The sequence below is a fragment of the Heptranchias perlo genome, chromosome 32 (assembly GCF_035084215.1).
Source record: "Heptranchias perlo isolate sHepPer1 chromosome 32, sHepPer1.hap1, whole genome shotgun sequence".
Taxonomy (NCBI): Eukaryota; Metazoa; Chordata; class Chondrichthyes; order Hexanchiformes; family Hexanchidae; genus Heptranchias; species Heptranchias perlo.
In genome coordinates this window covers 5,629,921-5,651,599 of record NC_090356.1, presented here as the reverse complement: position 1 = coordinate 5,651,599, position 21,679 = coordinate 5,629,921, and the positions used below count along the sequence as shown (strand labels likewise).

General features: G+C 39.8%; 1 protein-coding gene across 1 annotated transcript in view; it reads left to right on the top strand.

Annotated features, from left to right (window-relative positions):
- Nucleotides 1-21,679, top strand: part of prkcz (protein kinase C, zeta) — a 377,802-nt gene that overhangs the window by 30,401 nt on the left and 325,722 nt on the right. Inside the window, exons 3-4 of the mRNA XM_067970242.1 lie at nucleotides 6,758-6,847; nucleotides 12,775-12,825. Coding sequence (XP_067826343.1) covers nucleotides 6,758-6,847; nucleotides 12,775-12,825 — 141 coding nt within the window. The remainder of the gene's footprint in view (nucleotides 1-6,757; nucleotides 6,848-12,774; nucleotides 12,826-21,679) is intronic.

The following is a 21,679-nucleotide window of genomic DNA, read 5'->3' as shown; positions in this document are numbered from 1 at the left end:
GGTTGTGTTGCTGCCCTTTTGACTGCAGATTGTATGTGGCAAAGAGAGACCATCTTCAAAAAAAAACCTTTGACTGTGATTTGGTGAACCTTACTGATGAGCCTGTAAAAATTTGTCTGGTTGTGTCAAGCCATGTAAAAGGATAGATTAAAATTTAAATGAAGGGAGGACAATATTCCAAAAGACTGCTGTATCTGTTGAGATTTCAAGAGGGCTCCATTACGTTTGAGACATATTTGGTACAATATTCACGTGAGTTGCTATATCCAGCCACAAACCTAATTCAAAGCAGCTTTGTCTACTGTTGTGTTCTTTTGAGCTGCAGCTTGAAACTGATGAGCAAATTTCTTCAAAGTCCCCATACCAAGTAAAAATTAAAGGCTGACCTGTTTTATGTTTACTTAACAAATAGGCTTTGTGATTTTAGTGACCAAGCTTCACCGTAGCAGAATAATATATTTTGCAATACATTGTATAATACTCTTACCTTTTTATAATGTGGAGATGCCGGTGATGGACTAGGGTTGACAATTGTAAACAATTTTACAACACCAAGTTATAATCCAGCAATTTTATTTTAAATTTAAAATAATTTAAAATAAAATTGCTGGACTATAACTTGGTGTTGTAAAATTGTTTACCTTTTTATAAGGCAGCATACCATCTGGACTATAACTTGGTGTTGTAAAATTGTTTACCTTTTTATAAGGCAGCATACCATCTAACCTAGCATGAGCAATACCATGGTGGTGGGGGTGGGGGGGGGTGGATTTCTTCCACATCTAAGTGTGCATCACATTTGTATTTGACTGGCTGAAGTGGCATATTCATAAAACAGCAGCAAATCACAACTAAACAGTTTTAACTTTCCTCAGTAACAGTAATTAGCCTCTAATAATCTCAAGATATGTCTTCTTGCCCTCTTGTTAACTGATAATGTTAATTGTTCCCTCTTTTCAGACGCTGTCTCCCTCCCTTTCAAAACAGCTGCCATTACCCCACCCTAAAAAACCCACCGCCAAGCCAACCCTTCTGTGCTCACCGACTTATGTCCTATCTCCAACCTCGCTTCGTTTCCAAGTTACTTGAACGTATTGTCACCTCGCAGATTTGTGCCCATCTTTCCTGAAACTCCCTGTTTTGCATGCCTCCTACCAGGCTTCTGCCCCTCCCACAACACCAAAATGTCAATCACTGTGACAGTGGTGCATTATCTCTGAGTCTCTGCAGTCTTGGTTGATCATACCAACCTCATGCCGCTCCTCTGTTATCCAGCTCCATGGGACTGATGTCACTTGGTTCCACTCCTTTCTATCTGATCTCTGACAACGGCTTCTCTTTCCAACCCTGCCTTGTCACCTCTTGAGGTATCCCAAGGATCCATTCTTGGCTGCTTAATCATCTTAAAAACGGCCTACTGGTGACATCATTGTTTACAGTTTCCTTTCTCAAATATGTGACGTTGTGTACAACCTCTTGAATTATAGTAACATACATAATCTTTTTAGGTAAATTATCTTAGAATAAGCAAATTCATACTTTGTTATCTTTCGATGTTTTACGCAAAAAAAAAAACAATTTCAAATTGCTTTCACTGCCCTAAAAGTTATTTCTCTGTGGGTTTTCATTTTCAGAAATGTTCCATTGTCTCAGTAGAGTAGAGTAGAGGAGAGGGCCTGGGCTTACAATCAAGTCCTGGCGCACACCCTGAGCAGTTTTGCTGTCAATCTTTTTTAATTCATTCATGGGATGTGGGCGTTGCTGGCGAGGCCAGCATTTATTGCCCATCCTTAATTGCCCTTGAGAAGGTGGTGGTGAGCCGCCTTCTTGAACCGCTGCAGTCTGTGTGGTGAAGTGCTGTGTTAGGAAGGGAGTTCCAGGATTTTGATCCAACGACTATGAAGGAACGGCGATATATTTCCAAGTCAGGATGGTGTGTGACTTGGGGGGAACGTGCAGGTGGCGTTGTTCCCATGTGCTTGCTGCTCTTGTCCTTCTAGGTGGTAGAGGTCACTGGTTTGGGAGGTGCTGTCGAAGAAGCCTTGGCGAGTTGCTGCAGTGCATCCTGTGGATGGTACGCACTGCAGCCACAGTGCGCCGGTGGTGAAGGGAGTGAATGTTTAGGGTGGTGGATGGGGTGCCAATCAAGCGGGCTGCTTTCTCCTGGATGGTGTCGAGCTTCTTGAGTGTAATCCAAAAAAAAATGTAGAAGTTGTAGGCACAAGTGCAAGCTGGCTGCTGTAGCTTGCAAACCTCAGTCTCTTCAGATAACATTCTTTCTGAGCTTACCTCCTTCGTCAGGTGAGTGAAGTCACCTGACGAAGGAGGTAAGCTCCGAAAGCTTGTGATTTTCAAATAAAACTGTTGGACTATAACCTGGTGTTGTAAGATTCCTTACATTTGTCCACCCCAGTCCATCACCGGCATCTCCACATCTTCAGATAACAGGGATAGGTCTGAGAACCTGAATAAGCTCAAGACATGGAAAACATTGTTACAGGCATTTTTAAAGACACAGAATGTTATTGTTTTGAGAAGTTTATAATTTTCTTGTAGATTGTGAATTTTTTATGCTTTGTAACAAATCTTATTTCTAGTGATAAGTGCTCAGCTTAGTGGCAAAGTCATTGTATATTCCTTTATTAGTAGATTTTGCTGACTGTTCATGCATATTGTAAATCTATCTCGTTGTTTTTCCTGCATTTGTCAGCCTATGTCACCGTGACCGTGCTAAACTATCCCTCCTCATCCTTTTAGACCTATCTGCAGCCTTTGACACAGTTGACCACACCATCCTGCTCCAACGCCTCTCCTCTGTTGTCCAGCTGGGTGGGACTTCCCTTGCCTGGTTCCATTCCTATTTATCCAATTGTAGTCAGAGAATCTCCACCAATGGCTTTTCTTCCTGCTCCTGCACCGTTTCCTCTGGAGGACCTCAAGGATCTATTCTTGCTCCCTTCTATTTTCATCTACATGCTGCCCCTCGACGACATCCGAAAACTAACATCAGGTTACACATACACTGACGACTCCCAGCTCCAACTCACCACCACCTCTCTTGACCCCTCCACTGTCTCTGATTTGTCACGCTGCTTGGCCAACATCCAGTATTTTCTCCAATTAAATATTGAGAAGAGTGAAGCCATTGTCTCCGGTCCTCGCCACAAACTCAGTTTTCTAGCTACCGACTCCATCCCTCTCCACGGCCACGGTCTGAGGCTGAACCAGCCAGTTTGCAACCTTGGCATCCTATTTGAGCCTGAGCTGAGCTTCCAACTTCTCTATCACCAATTCCACCTTCTTCCACCTCCTTAACATCGCCCGTCTCTGCTCCTGCCTCACTTCATTTGCTGCTGAAACCCTCAACCATGCCTTTATTATCTCCAGACTCAACTGTTCCAATGCTCTCTTGGCCAGTGACCCATATTGCACCCATCGTAAACTTGAGCTCATCCAAAACTCTGCTACCTGTATCCTAACCAGCACCAAGTCCCATTCACCCTTCACCCCTGTACTCACTGACCTACATTGGCTCCTGGTCCAGCAACACCTCGATTTTAAAATTCTCATTCTTGTTTTCAAATGCCTCCATTGCCTCGCCCCTCCCTATCTCTGTAACCTCCTCCAGCTCTGTGCTTCTCCAAATCTGGCTTCTTGTGCATCCCCGATTTTCATCGCTCCACCTTTGGTGGCCGTGCATTCAGCTGCTTTTTTTTGATTTGTACATTCTATACCTCTTCTGATTGTGATTTGTAGTTGCTTTATGCATATGAAATTTGGGCTGATCAACTATAAGCATACAAACACATGTAACCCCAGAGTGTAATACAAGAAGTGTGACGTAGAGAGAAAATAGGTGCTATGTGCAATGTGTATATATTTATTGGGCTGTATGGCTGGTATTATAAAACATATTTTCTGACTTGCCATGTGTAACACCAAGAGATCCCCTAATACTGTGAAATTCATGAGGGAGCTGATAGGCATGTTAGTTGTATCTTCTTCAGCAAGAACTAATGTAGTATTATGGCTATTGTCTGGTATTTGATAAAAGACACAATTAATGCATTATAAATTTTTAAGTAGAGTTACAATTAAAAATGATCAAATAATCAACTTTAAAATGTAATGTTGAATACTTATTTGAGTAGTGTATTTTCCTGTAATGCTGTTCATGTATTAAATGTAAATCTTTTAAATTATAGTTTATATGAAAGCTGTCATCTTAAATATTTTCACTGAAGTAGTTTTGACTGTCGAAAGCTAATTGCTTTACACCATTGAATTCCTCGTTGGAATGATCATTTTATGCTTGAGATCAAAATGAAGTTTTACTGAAAGAGTAGCTTTAAAACAAAAAGCATCCTGCAAACTTGCTACTTTTGTATAATCTCCATCACTTTATATCTCTTGCTTCCATTTCAAAATTTAATAGCGGGCTCTTAAATCCATTAGCTCCCCCATTGTAAAAGTAGGTCGCATATCTATGTTGTTGAACTCTACCGATTTGTTTTCTCCTCTTCTGTTTCTTTTAGTCAGTCCTATAAAGAGAATCTCCTGCCTTGCTGTCAATTCTGATCAAGGATCCCAGCTGAAGCATTAACTTATCTTTTCATTTTTAGGTGCCTAGAGAGATGTGCTGTTCATTTAAAGCATTTTATTTTTATTTCAGATTTCCAGCCTTGGAGATTTACTTTTCATTTCTACTTTAATTGAAGTTGTGAAAAATGTGTTGAAAATGCCCGATGTATTGTAATTGCTATGTGCTGTGTTATTGAATAGTAGGGTATGGGCTTCTCATCTCAACCGTGCCACAGAGAAGAATGCTGAACACAAATAAATAATCTATTGGATGAGAAATCAGTCACCTTATATCAGTCTTACGCAGTTTCCAGCAGTTGACAATACAGCATCATTACCTGAAGCTTGGGAGCAGGTCCCTAGTCTTTTTTGGCTGGCAAAACTGCATGGTACAGAGAATAATGAAGGGAAAAGAAAATCATAAAAATTACAACAAGTAGTAACAGAACCATGATAAGTCCTAAACTGCAGCCCTACATTCTTGCCCACATCTATGACATTTATATGACAGAGACCCAATATGAAAATAATTATACAGCAAGCAATTCTACTAAGGGCCAATTCAGAGCTGCCAGACTATGGAAAATACTCTCATCAGCTCAGTATAATGCTGTTGTTTTTCCCCCTCACCCAGGATTTTGCACATTGGATGGGAGGGGGGTAAGGTACAAAAATATTTTAGAATCTACTCTGGGACACCACAGTGACTTGACACATCAATATGCTGTACCAGACTGCACACAAGTGCAGCTGATTTTAGGCAGGGGATTAGGAGGAATTATCTAAACAGGGTCAAGATAGCCCTCCACCCTCCACCCCCCCACCACCACCACCACCACCACCAAGAGAAGTGGTGAAAAGTTGGAGCAAAGTTAGCCAAGCCACTTTTGCACAAGATAGGAAAAGCCCTTTGTTCCCCTGCCCCCCCGACACACTTTTTTTTTCTTTCCGATTACTACAAATATCTGATGCATCAAATAGTAAATATTAATGTTACAGAAAACAATTGCTTGGTCCTGCTAATTGACTAAGGTTCACTATGGAGGTCCTAAAGTCAGGACTAAAGGAAAAGTAGGGGTATAAATGAGTTGCAGCTGAAGGATTTCATTAGTTTGAGTGAAAATATGAGAGTGGTGTTGAAATGGATCATCATCCTTAAAGTATCTGAAAGGGGAGTTTTTAGATCTTTACAAATCCAGCACGGAAAGAGACAATTCAGCCCATGTCTGTGCTGTTTTTTTTTTATGTCTGAGCAGTCTAAAACCACTCTGACTACCCTGCTTTCTCCCCATGGGCCTATATCTTTTTGCCCTTCAGATGTTTAACTAGTCTCCCCTTATAAGATTCACTGGTCTCTGCCTCAACTATTCATTGTGACAAGACAGTCCATGCTCCAACAATTGAGTAAAGAAATTTCTCTCAACCCCTCTCCTTACTCTCTCAGCAACCAATTTTACACACGAGACCTCTTATTACTGACTCTCCAACTAGAACTGATTTGTCTAACTAGCATGTGGATAATTGGGAATCCAGATGTGGCTAATTGCATTTCTGATCAGTAAATAAAAAAAATTATTAATAGACAGCATCATTGGGCGTGTGATCTCAGTAGTCATATTTCCATGTCATATGCATGAACACTTTAACCTTTTTGTATCTTTGGTAAGACAAAAAGCAGAGTGTGTGAGTGTTTGTTTTTTGATTTTTTTTTTAATGTTTTACTTCCTTGGTTACTGAATGGTAATAGATGTTTCTCAAGTAAATGTAGACATGTGAAGTACACTTACCTGTATTGTGTGAGTGTATGTAAGGTATTTTCTACTAAAATTAGTGCATACAGTTAAAAGTGTCACTGTAGCCACACCTGTGGCAAGTCAGTAATTTCTGTTGGACAGTGCTGAAGCAGAGGAAATGGTCTTTCCTTCACTCTATCAAAACCCTTCATAATTTTAAAAACCTCTGTTAAATCACCTCTTCGCCTTCTCTACTCCAATGGAAGTGGTTACAAAATTCAATACAGAATGGTTTGAAAATCCATCGGGTGGTTTTCAGGTGTGACGTAGGTTTCTTGGATTGTTACAGAAGTAAAGAAAATATTTATCTGCCAAACCAATGTGACACTGCATTCTTAGCTAGCAGGAGCCTCACTGATTTTGTTCTGTATTCTTGTTTATAGGGGACCCATGCACTGTTTCATCTCACATGGAGCTGGAGGAAGCATTTCGTCTGTATAACCAGAATGGAGAATCGGGCCTTATTGTTCATGGTTAGTAATCATTAATTAAAGCATTGATTAAAGATTTCTGAAAACCTACAAGATGTACTCTGATTGGCAGAATGTGACAAGTGGTGTTCCCCAGGGATCTGTATTGGGGCCTCGGCTTTTCATCACATAGATTAATGACTTGAATGAAGGAATAAAGAGTTGTCTATCCAGGTTTGCAGAGACACTAAATTAGGAGGAACAGTAAGTTGTGTAGATGGGAGCAGGAAGAAACAAAGGGACATAGACAGAATAAGTGAGTGGGTAAAACTGTGGCATATGGAGTTCAATGTGGGGAAATGTGAGGTAATGCAATTTGGATCCAAGAAAAACCAATCGAATATTTTCTAAATGGTGAGACTCTAGAAACTGTGAAGGAGCAAAGGGATATTGTTGTCCAGGTACACTAATTACTAAAAGGTAGTGCACAGGTACAAAAAGTTACCAAAAAGGCTGATGGAATGTTGGCCTTTATCTCAAGAGAGTTGGAATACTAAGGGAGGGAAGTTATGCTTCAATTGTACAGAGCCTTGGTCAGACCTCATCTGGAGTTCTGGAAATCACATGTCAGGAAGGATATATTAGCCTTAGAGGAGATAAAGTGCAAATTCACCATAATTATACTGTAACTTAAAGGGTTAAATTATGAAGACAGGTTGCACAAACATGGGCTGTATTACCTTGAGTTTAGAAGGTTAAGAGGTGATCTAATAAAGGTGCTTAAAATGATAAGATTAGATAGAGTTACAGAGAAGTTATTTCCTCTGGTGGGGCAATCCAGAACAAGGGGGCTCAATCTTAAAATTGGAGCTAGGCCATTCAGGAGTGAAATCAGAAAGCACTTTTTCGCACAAAGGGTAGTGGAAATGTGGAACTCTCTTTCCCCCCCCCCCCCCCCCCCCCAAAGGCTGATGATGCTGGGTCAATTGGAATTTAAGACTGAGATGGATGGATTTTTTTTTTTATTAGGTAAGGGTATTGAAGGATATGAATCAAAGGTGGGTAAATGGAGTTGAGGTACAGATCAGCCATGATCTTATTAAATGGCAGAACAGGCTCAAGGGAATAAATGGCCTACTCCTTTTTCTATGTTCCTAGATACATTGCAAACAGGATTCCCTGCACCCTGAGTCCTGGGAGTCCTCAAGGTCATCAGGTTTTTGTCGCTTTCTGAACTTGTTTTACTATGACATTGCTTCTATTGCTTTAAACTACCCAATTTTCTGCATTTATAGCATTATTTTCTTTCTCTGTAGTTTTTGGCAATGCTAGCTCCTTCTGATCCTTCCTGGGCCTCATCTGACCTCGATACTGCCTGATGCCAGCTTTCTCTGGCAGGTCCGGCACTTAGCGACATTCGAGCGGCCTGGGATCTCAAATCAGAATATTTAATTAAGGTTTTTGTAATGAGTATTAAAGCTACAATGTTATGTAATAAATTAGTAGATTTTTGGGTTTAATGCTGCTTTATTATGAGACTAATGACTTCAAGGCTTTGACTCACATTTTGGGTAAAAGGAAGGGGTGGAAGACAGATATGGACTGAATTGGGGCCTGCCAGCTGAAGAAAAATATTCTTTGAGGTTTCATTACTTTACTCTTCTTGAGATTTTAATTCATGATTAATTCAAGATTATTTTGTAGTGCTATGATGAATCTGGTTTATCTGCAATAAATTCACACCAAACAGTGATATAATTTAGTGACTGGTGCCATATGTCCCAGGTTACATTGTCTTAGCCAAGGAGAAGGGTCAGATACTAAGTCTGGAATTGTTTCAACTTCTGACATAGAATGGTTACAGCACAGAAGGTGGCCATTCAGCCCATCAAGCCCGTGCCAGCTCTTTGTAAGAACAATCCAGTTAGTCCCATTCCCCGTAGCCCTGTAAATTTTTTCCCTTCAAGTATTTATCCAATTTCTTTTTGAAAACCACGATTGACTCTGCTTCCACCACTCTTTCAGACAGTGCATTCCAGATCATAACTACTCACTGCGTTAAAAACCTTTTTCCTCATGTCGCTTTTGGTTCTTTTGCCAATCACCTTAAATGATGGAAAGTTTCACTCAACTGGGCAAATTGAGTTAAAGAAAGAATGATTTTGGTTAAATGTACCATTGATCCATTACATTTTGTGTTTTGGTATCATTTGGGTGATTGTACCTTTTCTTTTAATAACTGAACAGTAACAAATTAATTTACAAAACCAAGCCAGATCAAATTGGAAGTCATTGTCTCTTCTCTTCACTAGTAATTTAATAACATTTATTTTAAGGTCCAGACAGTTTTTCAAGACCATGCAGATCCTTTCTTTATGTATTCTTTCTTTATTCTTTTTCTACAGAGATACTTTTCAGACTACGCAAGATGTTCCTTGGGTGAAATTTTGTTTCAACAAACATTCTGCTCCATTAATCTGGCTATTACTGCTATGTTGTCCAGTTTTCTATAATTCTACAGAACTAATTTGCACGGACTTCTCTTCAGTTTTGAGCTCAATAACATTTAAATACTATAAATTCCAAGTTCACACTGTTTTAGTGCGTGAATAAAGTTTTTTTAGCTTCCCTTTGTGGCTTAATTAGTAATGCACTACTTGATGTACTGGGGCGTTCAGGTTAGAGGGTTCCAAGTCTGATCCCTAGTTTATGCAAAGTTAGCTGATCTGAGCCAAGAATGCTTGAGTTGGCCTCCAGCTGAGTTACAAGAGAGGGAGGGGAGAGAGGTGGGGGAACCATCTAGGTTTCCAGCTCTTGATCAGTATCTGGTGGAAAGTGTGCCTCTGTGATCATGTTGGGTGAGGAGAGGATCAGCTTGGTTGTGATGCCACCATGGTGAAATAGCCTGCTTACACCTACTGACTAGGTTCATTCAGGAATTTGCAGGAGGGCCTGGAGGCCTACCAGTGCCATGAATACCCTAGCAAGAATCATAATCTTAAGGATGGTTGGGGGGGGAGTGCAACTTTGGCTTGTCTTCAGGTCAGTTTCACTTACTGTCATTTTTTAACAATCCCTGCAAAGTGACAGTAAAGGCTTCAATTTGAAACAAGTTATTGAAGAAGTCAGTATTTTTACAAGCTAGGTAGAACTGGCATTTCATTCACGCATGACTGAACAATTCTATTTAAATGAAATACTTTTTTGAAAGGAGCTTTTGCTTTATGAATTTTTTAAAAGAAATCTACGTGATATCCACTTTGACCCTTTACGCTCATGCTTAGGAATAGCATCAGGAGTTTAAAGGGATATACTTTGTTGAAAAATTCTTTTAAGTTTAAACACAGAGTATTCTATATTCTGATGTCAAAGCAATATTGTACAGATCATTATTTTTTAAAGATTAATTTTCATGCAAAGTTTAGAAATTCCACTGGAAGCTTAGGATCTGCTGTACAGAAATTCCCTACTCCTGTTAATTTTTTGAAACTGTCTTTTTGAAGCCCTGCTCCCTATATAACAGCTCTAATGTTGGAGAAAGTAGAGTGAACAAAAAATTGGTGAAGAAACAAAAAGGAGAAATGAGCAAGTGAAAAATAATTGGAGCTAGAAGAATAATGTGTGAGTGGAGGAAGAGATTGAAAAATAAAAAGGAGAGAAAGACATGAGCACAGGAAGAGGAAGAGAACAGTGAGGAGGGAGGGAGGTGAGAGGAGAGGAGAGGAGAGCAGAGCGAGAGACTGAGACTGGCCAAGGACCAGAGAAACTTTCTTTGCAGCAATTACCAGTATCAGTGCCCTTCTTAACAAAGGCATAAAAAGCTAAGATAGTTTTGTTCAGATTTATTGTTGAGAATGAGAAGGAGTAGAAATATAATATAATGAGACTAAATTAAAATAGTTAGAGAAATGGTAGAAAAATAAGGGCATTAATCTAAATGGCTAAAAAAAAATGAGACTATTATGATTGTGGTGTAAAGGCAAGTGACTCGGAGACCCAGGATCAGTTGTTTTCTCTGCACACTGGTGCAGGATTGTTTATTTTTCTTCTGTACAAGTTGTCCGTCATTACGTCATGTGGATGAGCAGCTCTCTTTAAATGTGGCAGTTGTTACGACAAAAATATTTAATAATTTATTATGAATTTGGAGCTCTCTTTTCTGAATTGCCAGGATTATCCTAAAATACTCATAACTGTCATGCATCTCAGATATGATCCAATGAATACACAATGAATGGGAAGACCCTAGGCAAGACAGAGGGTCAGAGGGATCTTGGTGTGCAAGTTCACAGATCCCTGAAGGCGGCGGAACAGGTAGATAAGGTGGTAAAGAAGGCATATGGGATACTTGCCTTTATTAGCCGAGGCATAGAATATAAGAGCAAGGAGGTTATGATGGAGCTGTATAAAACACTGGTTAGGCCACAGCTGGAGTACTGTGTGCAGTTCTGGTCGCCGCACTACAGGAAGGATGTGATCGCTTTGGAGAGGGTGCAGAGGAGATTCACCAGGATGTTACCAGGGCTGGAGCGCTTCAGCTATGAAGAGAGACTGGGAAGATTGGGTTTGTTTTCCTTGGAGCAGAGGAGGCTGAGGGGGGACATGATTGAGGTGTACAAAATTATGAGGGGCATAGATAGGATGGATACTAAGGAGCTTTTTCCCTTCGTTGAGAGTTTTATAACAAGGGGGCATAGATTCAAGGTAAAAGGCGGGAGGTTTAGAGGGGATTTGAGAAAGAACTTTTTCACCCAGAGGGTGGTTGGAGCCTGGAACTCACTGCCTGAGAGGGTTGTGGAGGCAGGAACCCTCAACATTCAAGAAGCATTTGGATGAGCACTTGAAATGCCATAGCATACAAGGCTACGGACCAAATGCTGGAATATGGGATTAGAGTAGACTGGGCTTGACGGCTGGCGCGGACACGATGGGCCGAAGGGCCTCTATCCGTGCTGTATAACTCTATGACTCTATGATCCAGTTTTGTGTCTCATTGAATGTAATAGTTGTAGAGGTGCTTGAATATGCTTTGTAACCATATTGGGCTGACCGTAACAGAAAATGTTCTGTGGTGAAAGCTGCAAATAATTGTTAGATACAAAATAATTCTTGCGTTGGCCATTGCTGTAATTCAAAATTCTATTTGTGCTCAAGTATTGTGATTTGAAAAAAATAATTCTAGTTGTTTGTGAAAAGTGAGTGGAGAATTTTACACCCCAGGTTTCAATATATTATTCCTGATCGTGTAGTTGTTTTTGTAATGTACATGGACCTGTAAATGCAGTGGCCACGGTTATAAGAAATTTATACTGTTAAGTGCATATATAGGAAGCGTATACTGAAACAATAAATGCTGGAAGCATTGCAGGTGAGTCAATAGCTATAGAGTGAACAGACTAAATAATATTTTGGGTGTGGATCCTTCTTCAGGATCAAAGCATTAGAGACTGAAAGAAGTACTAATATATATGTATTTACCTCCTGCCCCTTTTCTGATTTATATTAATATCTATACACCTTGTGTTTTAGATCTGAAGAAGGATCTATAGCCAAAATGTTATGTTGTCTGTTCTTTCAACAGATGTTGGCTGATTTGCTGTGTGTTTCCAGCATTTTTGTTTTGGTTTGTCTTTTAGCATCTGAATTATTTTTACTTTTTACTTGGAAACATGTATTGTTTTCACCGAGATGTACCCTTTTTATACAGCTACTTTACCCATTTAAAGTTCCAGATAAATACATAGCTTCTCCATCATCATTGCATTTGTCAACAGTTCTCAAATGTTTTTTATAATATGCAGTTGACAGCATGCAGGAATTAGAGTCGACACTGAGATATACAATAGCAGATTTCAGTTTTACCTGCTGTGCACTGTATGGGCAGATCGAAGTGGAGAAAGGATACTATAGCTTTATTTTTACAAAATGCACCAGATTGATTTCTTTAATGTTCACCTTTTTTAATTTTGCCCTTTTTCCCATTTATTTAGTTTTCCCCAGCATTCCCGAAAAGCCAGGCATGCCGTGCCCAGGAGAGAACAGTAAGTACCATTTATTGTCTCATTGGAAAATAGATTAAATAGATATGAGGACTTTTATTAAGTCATTCTTGGGATGTGGGCGCCGCTGGCAAGACCTGCATTTATTGCCCATCCCAAGTTGCCCCAAGAAGGTGGTGGTGGGCCGCCTTCTTGAACCTCTAATTCTTTGTAGCAATTTGATACAACTTAGTGGCTTGCTAGACCTCTTCAGAGGGCAGTTAAGAGTCAACCATATTGGTGTGGGACTGGAATCATAGGCCAGACCAGGAAAGGACTGCTGGTTACCTTCCCTATAGAACATTAGTGAACCAATTGGGTGGTTACTTTTATTGATGGATTTCAGATTTCTTATTAATTGAGTTCTCCACTGCCATGGTGGGATTTGAACTCACATTCTCTGAATTACTAGTCCGGTAACATAACTACTACACTACTGTATATCTTGCAGAGCTCAAAAGTGTACTTTTTCACATTACATTCTGATGTATATTTATGCATGAGGTCTCTTCCATGCTGAATAAATGCAGGTATTGCAGCTGAGGTGGCTTGCTGTGGCAGCCATTTTAAAGTTGTACTGAATTGTGCATGTTTGGCCAACAATCCTAAATTATGCATAATGAAATATGGGGGATTGTGTGGCAACATGTGTATTATTCATCTGTTTCATCTTTGGGACCTTGGTTCAAATCTGTCCCAAACTGGGGTAAAACTTACCTCATCTGCTGAATGGTCCGAAGTGGAATGAGTTTGGGTCATCTTGCTCCGGTTCCTAGTGTGTGCAAGAGCAAAATACAAAACTGACTGTAACTTTACGCACATAGCCACTTAATTGGTAGAATTTCATAGTTCACTAAGGTAGACTGAAAATGTCAAGCTGATGCAGCTGGGAGTGGTCTCCTGAGGCTAAGAGAGAGAATAATTCTACAGGGAAGTACTATTCCTGATAATTACTTGCCATAAAGTTACTTCATGCCTACAAAAACAAAATCTGCATAGAATGAGATGATGACTGCCGAAGTAGGAAACCATTTGCAACACATCCGCCCCAGAGAAGGGAATCATTGCTATGCCTCACTCTCCTCAAACAAAAAAAATCTATTACTCAGTTATTGTGTTAGAAGGGAGAACAACGTCAGGCTCCTTTTTTCCATTGTCGCCACCGCCGCCTTGAGTACTTTCCCTTTCATCTCAAATGTCAAATATAACAAGCTCATGGATTTCTTCATCTCTAAGATTGAAACCATCTGTTACCTTTGTTGCTACTTGCCTTTCTTTCACCCTGAGACCCAATCTCCCACCCTCCACCCTGCCCCATTACTTTAGCCCAGGACCCCTTGTTTTTGCTGTTTCTCATCTAACTTCTCCTCCCCCATTCTCAAAGCTCATATCATCAGAGACTCACTTCCTGCTCCTTTGATCCCCATCTCACTCAACTTTCCTAGCCACAGCGGCAGCTGACATCATCAGTAGTTCTCTTTCTAAAGCCATCATCGATTCAAACCATCTGTTAAAACACCCCCTGCCTCAGAAAACCCACTTTCAAACAATTGGTCCTCTGCAACTACTGCCTCCATCTCCATCCACTCTTCCTTCTCTAAGGTCCTCAATCATATCGTTGCTTACCAGCTCAGTAACCATCTCTCTTGAATTTTCCTGTTTGAATCAATCTAGTCCAGCTCCCACACATATCATCAAAATGGCCTGAGGCAAAATCATGAATGCTATCCTTTGTAAGGTGGTGCATCAATACTCATCCTCCACAACTTTTCTACAGCATTTGCTATAGTTGACCATGCTATGTCCTCCAATGCCTCTCCCCTGTAATCCTTATCTTTGGCACTACACTTGAATGGTTCCAGTCTCATCTATCCTAGTGCCCTCATTACCTCTCCAGCAATGGCTTCTCTTGTGTGCCTTGCACCATCACCTCTGGAGTCCACCTCATCTTCCTTATCTACCTGATGCCCCATAGATATCCACAAGGATGGGATTAGCTTTTAAATGTACACCAATACGCAGCTCGACATTTACACTACTTCTCTTCACCTATTAACTGCCATTGCGCTGTCAGGCTGCTTTTCCAACATCAGGTCCTGAATTTGTCACAGCTTCCTCTAGCTCAGTGTCCGAAAGATCAAAGCCATTGTCTTCAACCCCTGCTAGAAACTTTGATCCCTTGCCATTAACTCTGTCCTTCATGGGCTGCACCAGACCATTTGTTATCTTGAAGTACTTTTCGACCTTCATCTGAATTTTAAATCCCACATCCTGTCCATCACCGAGACAGCTTACTTTGACCTCTGCAACACTGACAGCGTCCACCCTTACCTCAGTCCCTCCCCTTTGCGGCACAACCCTTATACATACCGTTGTCATTTCCAGATGACTACTCCCAACATTCTTTCCTTGCTGGCCTCCCATCTTCCTCCTTTCATAAACTTCGACTTGTCCAAAGCTCGACCGCACATATCTTGTCCCGCACAAAGTCCTGCTCACCCATTATTCACGTCCTTTCTGACCTAAGCTAGTTCCCCATCCACCAAAGTACTAGATTTCAAATCCTTGTTATCTGTAAATCCCTGTATGGCATTGCCCCAAATTATCTCTGCACTCTCGTCCAGTCCTATATCCCCTCCCAAACACTCCATTCCTCTGTGGATCCTTACCCCTCCCCATGATTGGTGGCAGAGCCTTCAGCTGCCTCGAGAACGCCCTTCCTAAACCTCTTCACCTCTTTTTTTCCACCTTTTTTGAAAACTACCTCAAAATCCATCTACTGTTAAGCTTTCAGTCACTGATTCTAATCTCATCTTTCTTGGCTTGTTAGCTGTTTTCCTTTGACTATTTGGAAGCTCTGTGGTGTCATTCTTTTGGTTGTAAATGCAAGTTGTTGTTACTCTGGCTCATTATTTTGATGAGGTCACCCAACTTAGCCCACAAGAAGAGATTCATGGAGGAGACCTATAAATGAACATTGCTATAAAATAATTTTTTTGAAACATTTCTCTTAAAGGCACACTTTTGGAAGAAGTTGATTTCCTCTGAATCTGACCAGTGATTATACCAGACTTGGGAGTGCTTGTACAGACGCTCAGAAATAGCTTGCATCTGGTGATCACTTCCTGGAGAGCATAGAGCTGAGATTGGGACTTTGCTTTCTAAGAAAATCATGGCTATAACATAACTTTTAAAAAAAAAAAGTTGAAACTAATCAAACAAAATTGCAAAACCTGGTGGATTGCAGTACTGATGGATGACATACTGGATTTATCCCAGTTTCAAAACTATTTACGTTCATGCATGAACTACTTACAACCTATAACCAGCTGAGCATGTGCAAGCATCTAAGACCATAATCATATCTTTAACAGTGTTTTGGTCATAATGGGTTATTGATCAAATCTATATTATACGATTGAATGTCATCAGTAGAAATTTCTACAGCACAATGAGAAATGTAATAGGATTACAATGTTATGATTTGTTCATAAATTGCTATACTACAACAGTGCTTAATTTGACGTGGAACAGGAGAAGGCCATTCAGCCCCTCGAGCCTGTTCCGCCATTCAGTGAGATCATGGCTGATCTGTATCATAACTCCATCCAACCACCTTGGCTCCATATCCCTTAATGTTCTTGGCTAGCAAAAATCTATCGATCTCAGATTTAAAATTATTATTTGAGCTAGCATCTACTGCTTTTTGTGAGAGAGTGTTCCACACTTCTACCACCTTTTGCGTGAAGAAGTGTTTCCTGACTTCTCCTGATTGATCTGGATCTGATTTTAAGGTTATATCTCCCTGTCCTAGACTGCCCCCACCAGTGGAAAAAGTTTATTTCTATCTACCCCATCAATTCCTTTCAAAATTCGAAAAACCTCAATGAAATCACCTGTAACATTCTAAGCTCCAGGGAATGCAAGCCTAGTTTATGTAAAATCTCTTCATAATCTTGGAGCTTCGGTAACACTCTGGTGAATCTGCGCTGCACTCCTTCCAAGGCCAATATATCCTTTCTAAGATGCGGTGCCCAGAACTGTCTAACCAGATACGGTCTAACCAGGGCTTTGTATAGTTGTAGCAAAACTTCTGCCCCTTTATATTGTAGCCCTCTGGTTATAAAGGCTAACATTCCATTATGTTTGGTACCTCAATGTTACATTTTAGTGATCTGTGTACATGGACCCTTAAATCTCTTTGCACCACCACTGTTCCTAGCTTTCCACCATTTAAAGAAGTACTTGGATTGATTTTTTTTTTGGTCCAAAATGGATGACCTCTCACTTACCTGCGTTGAAATCCATCTGCCACAGTTTTGCCCACTTACTCAATTTATCAGTGTCTCTTTGAAATGTTATGCTCTCGTCTATACTACTTACTAAGCCACCAATCTTTGTGTCATTGGCAAACTTGGATGTATGGCTTGCTATTGTGTTATCTAAGTCATTAATAAATATAGTGAATAGTTGAGGCCCCAGCACAGATCCTTGTGACACAAGTGGTCACTGCCTTGCAATTTGAGTCCATACCCATTATCCCTACTCCCTGTCTTCTACTGCCTAACCAATCCCCTAACCAGGTCAATAATTTGCCTTCAATTCCATGAGCTTTAATTTTAGCTAACAGTCTCTTATGTGGAAACTTATCAAATGCCTTTTGGAAGTCCATATCAACTACATCCATAGACATTTCCCTGTCTGCTACTTTTATGGGATGACAGTGTTACAGTGCCTTATTTCTCAAGAACATATCCTAATGGTAAAACCAGAATCATAGCCTAAAAGTTATTATGGCCTGCACAGTAATAACTTTTCATTTGTGTTAATATAGCATGGTTTCCTGTTTAATTTTCATCATTCAGTTCCAATGTATGTCCCTTTAGACATACATGTTTTGACTTCGATTTGGTCCTGCCCACTTTGTTGATAAGTGACGTTCACCCATTAATATTAAGTGGTTTTTTCATTTGTTTTAAATCCCCCTTTCCTTTTCCTTCCTTCCTCCCCACCAGCCTTGTTGAGACTGACAAACTATGCTTTTTTAATTGTTGCAAAAAATTAACTTTTGGTAACACCTGAGTGTGCAGAGACATCTCAAGGTTTTACAGTGGAGAAAAACTGTGGATGCTGAACAGAGAAAAAGGGACAATGGAAAAGTTGGAGGGGTTGGAAGCATGGTTGGGAAGCATTTTTAGGAGACTTTTGAAAGTGGGGAGGAAAGTGGCAAGGGGGGAATTTAGGAAAGGAGTTCCAAAGGCCAGAGTCAGGGTGGTTAGAAGAGCAGCCACCGACAGTGCAACAAAGCGCACGGACGACAAACAATTACTGTTTTAGAGAGGTGGCAGAATCATTACAGGGATGTATGGATGGAGGAGATTGCTTTGGTCAAATCAAAGATGAAGATCTTGAAGTAATTTTGTACAGTATAGGGAGCCCGTGAAGCTTGTCAAGGGCGGGGATGATTGGAGTGTGGAACGTTAAGAGTGAACGTAGGTCACGGGATTCTGATTGAGTTGTAATTTCTGGAGGTAGGGACTGTTGCATAGTGCAAAAATGAGAAGAGATTTGAGTAAAAGCAAAATACTGCAGATATTGGAAATCTGAAATAAAAACAGAAAATGCTAGAAATACTCTGCAGGTCAGGCAACATCTGTGGAGAGAGAAACTGAGTTAACGTTTCAGGTCGATGACCTTTCATCAGAACTGGAAGATGTTGGAGATGAACTGCTTTTAAGCTTCGAATATCCAGCCAAACAGAGGTTTCCACTGTCATGGTAAGCTGGAGAAAGGCTAAGTACAGGTAACAGTTGGGACAGGGTTTGGAACTCCAATTGTGGTAGCTATTGAGATGCTATAATTCAGTGTTTTAAAAAAATGTGATGGCACTATTCCAAGCGTTGCAAATCTACCAAGAAAGATTCCCTGCTGTCAGTTAGTTCTTCATTGCAGGTTTTAATCATCCATTTACATGTCTGACTCATTCTGAAGGGAAATGAGCAAGTGTTTTGGGTTGTATTATAATAGAAAGTTCTAACTAAATTATACATGTTTACAAATTGATTTAAAAAGAAGTCTTGCCTGGTTGAGCAGCTTGGTATAATTTCAGTGGTCCAGACCTTGTGATACAAGGATCGATTATACATCTCTATGCTTTGCCTTGTTTTTATAGCTTTGGTTTTTTTTATCCAAAGCTACAAAAGTGTTCGGATGAAGCTGGAGTGTGTGAATAAAGGAATTCAAACCAAAATAAACTTAATCTTAGACTGGTATTTTGAGGGTTAGAATTACTAATCAAATCCATACATTTTCTGCAGGCGTCACCATAAAATATGCAGCAGGTACTTTACCAGGACTTAATTGTGCTTTGTTCTCTACACTGATCATTAAACCTTTGGAGTAGGTGGGGTGGGGGAAAGATTTCAGTATTCCAATTGATTCCTATATTTATTCTGAAACTATATGGCCTTCCTTGTTAGTTGTTGTGGGGAGGATAAAGTACTTGAAAGAAGAGAGCATAAAAAGAAATGGGAAAACTATCAGCAAAAATGAAAAGTGATAAAGAGGGGCAATTATGAAATTTGGTAGGCATAGATTGGAAAGATCTGTTAGATAAAAGCTAGAGATTATAATGTAAATGGAAAGGTAGGAGGAAATTGAATGATAGAGTTAAGACTTTGAAGAATCTTATTTTTAATGGGAATTAAATTTGAGTTGTCCTAATTGATTAAAATAAGGTTGCATTTCAGCGAACAATTTCATAATTTATGTCTTTTTGACTTGATGCAGAGCTGAGTTGACTAAACAACGAATATTGTCGAACTTATTTATTAGCTATTATTCCTAACTATGCAGACATTTCACATCAAAGAGCCAGATTTCCAATTGGAACAGAAGAAATTTAGAAATAATTGCTAGCATTTTGTAGGAAATGGAGTTGAGGTACAGATCAGCCATGATTTAATTGAATAGTGGAACAGGCTCAAGGGGCTGAATGTCCTCCTCCTGTTCCTATGTTGCTAAATGTGCACCATATGCAACACTTTTAATATTTAATCATATGCACAGCTGTCTTTATGTTGAATTAATATTTAATACAGTGCAATTTTAAAAATTTGTTCTTAAGGTGTGGACGACACTGGCAAGCCGAAATATATTGCTCGACCTTAGTTGCCCTGAGGGCATTAAGAGTCAATCATGTAGTATGGGACTGGAGTCACATGTAGGCCAGACTGGTAAGGTGGCAGGTTCCCTTCCCTAAAGGACATTATTGAACCAGTTGGGTTTATGACAGTTTTGTAGCTTTCATTGATATTTTTTTGATGCTAGCCCACAAATTACCAGATTTTTTGAATTCAGTTTCACAACTTGCCACAGTGGGATTTGAACTGTCAATTTCTGGGTTGCCAGACAGTATCATAACTGCTGGACCATTGTATCTTAATATTGGAAATACAGGTTAATCATTTATCTGAACAGAGTGATTTCCTAACCAGATAATTAGTGTATCACTAAATAATCTAACTAATTGGTGAGGAGCTAAACCAATTTCAAATGGAAAGCAACAGTCACTGTCCGTTTTTTACTGTGAACGCAGCTGCAGGTCAACTTTTTCCTTATTGAATTTTCTGGAATAAACTAATAGACTCCACTGACTCAGATTTTGGAGAAATCAGTAATGATTCTAGATAGCTAAATGTGTCATCACTAGCAGTTGACACAAGTGTAATTTTAAAAATCCTTATTTTGGTGGTATGATCTCAACCAAGTTTGGTGTAGTCCAATGTTCCCTTATCACAGGAAACGGCAAATGGAAGGAGATGAAAAGAAAAAACATGAATGCTGGAAATGTGAAATAAAAGCATCTCTTTCACTTGCTGACTGACTTGTTAATTTCCATTTTTTTTTTCTCTCATTTCAGTTTGGAAAGAGTTGCAGTAAGATTAAGCAGCCAGCGAGTAGTGTGACAAATGAAATTAATTTTGGACACATGTATTAATTTTGGTTTTATTTTGCTTTTGCTTGGTGGTTTGAAATCAGAATTTCCACCATAGGATTGAACCGTTGTAACTTAACACAAATAGCCGCCCTCTTTCTCCTATCAGTATACGGGCTTAATATTTTTACAGGTTCCTTTGCACTAGAGACTGGAATGGATTTGTATACAGCTGGCTATATAATTCATCAATATTGTTTCATGTATCCAAATTTTTTTAAAAAGTGTATTCTGCCAAATACTGCATTTCTTAAATTTTCAAGACATAAATGAGGTACAGTGCACGTTGCTTAAAGCCGCTGATTTGTGCAAACTGGTCTGGGCTACTGGACGTCCATTGTAAAAAAGCAAATCAAAGTGGCTGTTGGAGCCAAAGAGAAAAGAACCTGGTTGCACACTGGTTGTCCCAACTGGTTCCTGACTGCTTCTAGACCTGAACCTGGTTGGACACCTGCTCTGACTCCCTGGGTACCTTCTGGCATGAACCTTGGGAGAAGATGCTGTCCTCATCTACTTGCCTGACCGCAAGTATAGTCTATCTGAACTAATCAGTTTGCTTAATTGTCCAGGCAACCCATCTCTGTTGTAACTGGACTGCACTAATAGTGTGTTGATTTTCAAATTTAAAGCTTACTGGACTTGCATTGGGTAACTTCATCAATTATTAAGGAGACAGTAGTAGATTACTTGACTCACATAGATTGCATGTCAAAACTCTTCATAAACATGTAACATTACAGACATTGTGCAGACTTCTATGGAGATTTAATCTATTTATATATTCACATAGAGCATCCAGGATCATCTCCGGCGTTAGAAAATTGCTGTGTAAATCGTACTTTGACACATTAGGATTGCTCA